The 5,546-nt window shown below is 30.6% G+C and overlaps 1 protein-coding gene across 1 annotated transcript; it reads right to left on the reverse strand.

Annotated features, from left to right (window-relative positions):
• Positions 1–3,423: 3,423 nt before the first annotated feature.
• On the reverse strand, positions 3,424–5,104 carry LOC115711446 (uncharacterized). Its single transcript, XM_030639791.2, has 2 exons — positions 5,034–5,104; positions 3,424–4,553 (listed from the first exon to the last, which is right to left on the reverse strand). Exons 1-2 carry the CDS (start codon positions 5,067–5,069, stop codon positions 3,909–3,911), a joined length of 681 nt encoding a protein of 226 aa, XP_030495651.2. The 5' UTR covers positions 5,070–5,104; the 3' UTR covers positions 3,424–3,908.
• Between the last annotated feature and the right edge of the window lie 442 nt (positions 5,105–5,546).

Raw genomic sequence — 5,546 nt, forward strand, 5'->3', positions numbered from 1 at the left:
TAGAATTTTTTTATTTTATTAATATTATATTGTGCGTGTTCTAGAGGTGGTCGGATTTTTGTTGCATTTTATCGCAGGATTGCATTTATAAGGTAAATATTTATTAACTTGATATATAATATATATGTATATATTTTGTGTTTTATTATTGAATATGTGTTTATATATATGTTTTGTGTATATACTATTTGTGTATTTGTATTGTATAATTATTTGTTGTGAATGAGAATGAGAGGTAGTAGGAATTTAATTAGTTTAGAGATAAAGTTTTTAAAATAATGGTAGTGTGATATATAATTGATTATATATGTATATATATATTTATATGTTATTTTTAAAAAAATTAACTATGGAAATTAGTAACTAGCTAGTAACTTACTACTTTGTTTAATAACTAGTAAGTAATTTAATAATTAAAATTTTAATTTGGTTGTATATTGCATTATGTTATAGGTTGTGTGCTAATATTTGAGGGTCGACATATTTCGGTGTTGATCAGATTTGCAATAGGTATATCCATCCGCTAACCTTTTGTTAGTATAATTAATTATCAATGCATGCTTAGTTGAGTTTGAATATCATAAATATTTATCCGTAGTGAAGTAGGTTCTGCGAATACATGTACTGCAGTTGGATGGCTGGATAAATTTTGTATTGTTTATGTTAGTTTCTTTGTTCTGTATTGTTATATTTGTTTTGTTTGTTACTTTAGGCACTTTTAAAATTTTTGGGAACGTCCAATTACAGCTGTTATGCTGCCAAAATTTCGGTAGAATTTGGATCAAATTTTATTATAAAAAAACATAAATGTTAAAGGAAAAGTACATAACATAAATAACTAGGTTATTACTCGCTAGTTGTAAGAAATTAGGTGACATAACACATTCATATTTGACTCAAAATATGTTTGTGTTAGTAGGTCTTTATATTTAACTCAAAACAAGTTCGTGTTAGTAGCATGATTATCAATGTCAAAGTTCATACACAGCTTTAACAAAACGACCAAGAACCAAGGTCGTTTATCCCTGCACGACAAATCATTTAACCAAAACAATTTGTCGTTCTTCCTTGAACAAAACAAGGCAAGTGAGCTAACCCTAGCTCAGATCTTGCAACAAAACCTTTGAGAGTTCAAACAATTCTCTCTCTCTCTTTGGTTCTCAAACCCTAGAACCAGAGATCCTTCTCGATCAACCAAATCGATCTTCCCGGAAACCTTCCCCAGAAAAACCACAAACACAAACACACACATATCATAACCAAAACAGTAAAGAGAGATTAAAACAAACACAAGAGTTATAGAGGTTCGCCCTAAATCAGGGGTACGTCCTCTTTCGAGCTCGCCATGAAGAACAATCTCAGATCTGCATTATTGATTTTCTCTCGATTTTTCTTTTTCTGTGTTTTCTTTTGATTCTCACTAACTCTCTTTCTCTTTTCTTTGCATGTACACCTGGAACAACAACTATGAGAGCTCCTCTCTCAAATCTGGGTCTTCGGCTTTCTGCTATCTCTCAACATGAGAGATTGGTAAGTCTCTTCCCTCCTTTTATAGCTCCTGATTTAGTTGTAAGGTGTGTAACCGAATTTTTGTTTAAATTCAGTTACACCAAGTTGTTAAGTCTTTGTGTCTGGTGAGTGGGTAAAGCCACGAGCCAATTTAATTGTATTTCCTTCTTCTGGTAAAACTGTAAACAAGTGGTCCAGGGGAGATCTAATTTAACAGTTCATTTCTATATTATGACTTCAAATTATTTTTATACTATCTTACTTATATTCCAATATAATTTTGTAGTGCGCATTGGACGCTAGAGGTCGTTATGCCAAAGAAAGAACGATTGATGGCGGTGATTCACGGTGACGATTGAGGTTGTGTAGTCCAAGACAACCTAAAAGCCAAGTGGATAGAACGATTGATGGCGGTGATTCACGGTGACGATTGAGGTTGAAAGGTCTAAGAATTTTTCCTCCTTATGTAATTTTTTTAGATTAACTTGTAGTTAGATTTATTAACTTATTAATATTTTGGACTAATTTTACATTAATGTTTGTGTAATATTTAATTACTTTTATGAAATGAAATTATGTATTTTAGCCAATTTTAAAATTAATATAAATAATATTTAATTTACCTTTTATAAAATAAATATGTAATTTAAATTAAATAAAATAATATATAAATTAATAAATATATAATTAAAATAAATTATATAAAATTAAAAAAACTGGAAAATGCTTGCTTTTGGCGTCGGTTCCTTCGCCACATATGGCGTCAGTTATTAGCTAGGAACTGACGCCGTATGTACTCTATGGCGTCGTTTCCTAGCTAATAATCGATGCCATAGGGTACATACGGCGTCGGTTGTTTATAACCCCTTTAGCGTCGCCCTGATCAGCGTCGGTAGCGAATTTTGCCAAAACCGACGCTGAAAGGGCTTAAAAACCGCCTCTAACGGAGGTTTTTGTAGTAGTGACTCTCAGCTATATAGAACGCTCTATATGTTCCACCATATAGACACACTATTAATTATCCATTGTTATAATCCTAATTTGATCAATGATCCTCTATATAGATGATTTACATTGTATAGGGATTAAATTACCGTAACACCCTACAATGTATTTTATCCTTAAAACACTTAGCCCCGTATAAATGATATTTTAGCGAAGTGAAATGAGTACTCAACCATTTATCTTTAGCCAAGCTTGAAGGAAATCATCATTTACTTTCTATTCGCCAGATAGAAGCTATAGATTCCATATCTATGTTTAGCGCTCCCACTCAATTGCACTATCGTGTTCCCAAAATGTACGTATCACCCTGACCAAAAGTAAGCTTAACTAACAAATCAAAGAACACGAATAACACTCTTAAGATTGAACCTAATCATATTAGGATTAAGATCATTTGATCTAGGATCAACTAGGTGATATTGAATTGAATAGATATTACGGTAAGTTTAATAAATCTATATCAAAGTTCAATATCGGTCCCTTCCGATGCATACTCCATGCATGCAACCCAAGCTTTACTTTAACCAATGCTCAGGAAAGAACATAGCATTTATCCAAGATGCAAGTAAACTATGTTGTAGATTGTCATATCAGTAAAACCCAGTGTTCTGATAAATCTAGGAATATCTTTAATCACATAGTCTTGATTACTTTCCACTGTGTTGACGACACAGTAAACAAGAACATAAGTGTGATAAGAGTTTGGATGAATTTATAAATCAAATAGATATGTAATTGATAATATGAACTAAATAATACAAATGAATGAAAAATACTTCTGTTTCTTTATTGATATCGAATAATAGAGCTTACATTGAAATGGAGTTTTATTTAGGGCATAAAACCCAACATCTAGATCCTAGTTTTATAATTCCAACAATTAGGTAGGAAAGAATTGAGTAACCAGACTTACCATCTTTACCTTAATTTCCATAAATTGGAAAGTTAGACAACTTTCCTTCCAACGATAGATTGCTTAATATTCAATTCACATATAAAATAAGAAAACCAATATTTATACACAGCCGAAATTAAACAATAAATTAATAAATTATATTTATCAATTAAATATGCCAAAAATAGAATTAACAAGAACATCATTACTAGTCCTTAATCTTTTTAATCATCATCGAGAGGTAATAATAGAGGAGAAGCCACACCAGCATTGTATAAAAGCTTAACAAAGTGCAACATTAAACATGTCTATATATTTGTACATATTTTAGAAGTAATGTATCCTTAAATATTTACTTTACTATAAGATAACAAGTTGTCACTAATGATGATGGAGATGGCCAGGGATATAGGTGTTCAACTTTTAAATATAGATCATGATCTATATATGGGATTTGATCAAGCATAAAGTTTATTCAAGATGAGCTTAGATTGAAAGGTTAATATGGCAAATTAGCAATTATTGAGTCTTGAAAAACAGGCAGAGGCAGAGGCATAGGCAGTGTAGTAATGGGTGTTGGAGGATTGTTCCATTGAGGAAGAGGGGCAATAAGAAGTGTTTGAAGCAATGGCCCAGCTTCAACCACAGCCTGCAAAAGCCTCCCTTTCTTGGGCAATGGTTTATCATAAATCCCTTCTTCTATAAGACTATTACACACAAAAGATTCATTATCACTCATTCTCTTCCTCATTTTACTCCTTCTGCTCCTGTTGTTGCTTATAATTTCCATGCCCACCACCTGAGGCTGTTTTTCCAACCTTGTAGTGCTGGAACTGCTGCTTGTTAAAGTAGGGGCTTCTGTTGTTGCTGCAGCAGCATAGTACGGTTGGGTGTGTGCGGTGTTGATTGATATGTTGTCATAATCTGATGATGTGCTAGCTTTTATTAGGATATGCAACTGGTTTCTTACTTCATCCCTTTGTTTTTGTGCTTCATATTTTTCTTGCAAAGCTACTTTATTGAGATGAAGAAATTTCCTTGCTACCTTTTGGGTTTTCTCTTTCTCCTGTTTTAGCTCCTTTTTTGCTGATTCCAATTCCAACATGGTACACACAAGCTTGTCTTTCAGCGATTCAATAATTCTCTATCGAAGGTAACCAATTATCCAAATATTAACATATTTTTCATGAAAAATAATATGTTAATTATATTTATATAAGAAACTTTTTTGGTAGATTGATCGCCATCCAAAAGAACTCCCTATATATTATATATACCACAAACAAATCTTTTATATTATTCGTAAAATCTTTATAATAAGTCAATTATGTCTAAGCTAGTAAAAGTTTATAGTTTGATATTGTTGTGAAAAGTAACAGCGTAACTATTTGTTTATCTCCAAAAGTTGAACATATCTTCTCAAAAGACAAAAACAATAAAGAAAAACAAAAGATTGCACACATTTTTATATATATATGATTACTAAAAACACCAAAGGGCATTAAAAAATACTTAAAAAATACAAATTCATCACTTTATTAGTTTATATATATAAATCTATATATTAATGAGTGAGAACAATAGAAGCCAATCTATGCAGAAAAAAAAAGAAATAGATTCTTACCTCTTGACTATCAGAACTCAATGGGCAAGAATACATGATATGTTATTTATTTTCTCTCACTAAACATGTGTGAAATTAGTATAAATGAGAGCACATAATATAAGGCTAAATCATAAGGACAGAAAGGAGAATAGGATTAAGATGATGTTGACTTCTATCGAAACTTACATAATATAAGAAAATATTTTTTAATGGGTATACAAGGAAAGAACATTACTATTAGACAATGTCAATACATTAATATGATCATGTAGTGCATTATGAATAATTAGAAATTTTTTATATTATTTATTAAATAATAAAATATGAGACTCGATATTAAATTGTACCAATAATTTAATATTTTTTTTATGCTATTTAGCATCATGTCTTTTAGTATTTATAATTAAAAAATGTTAAATATAATTTAATACATATCTATTTATATATTTTGAAAATTTTTGATATATTTCAATTTAATAATTATTATAAAAAATGTTCATCACACTTGTAAGGTGTTATCACACTGATATT

Source organism: Cannabis sativa, chromosome 3 (assembly GCF_029168945.1).
Source record: "Cannabis sativa cultivar Pink pepper isolate KNU-18-1 chromosome 3, ASM2916894v1, whole genome shotgun sequence".
Lineage (NCBI taxonomy): Eukaryota > Viridiplantae > Streptophyta > Magnoliopsida > Rosales > Cannabaceae > Cannabis > Cannabis sativa.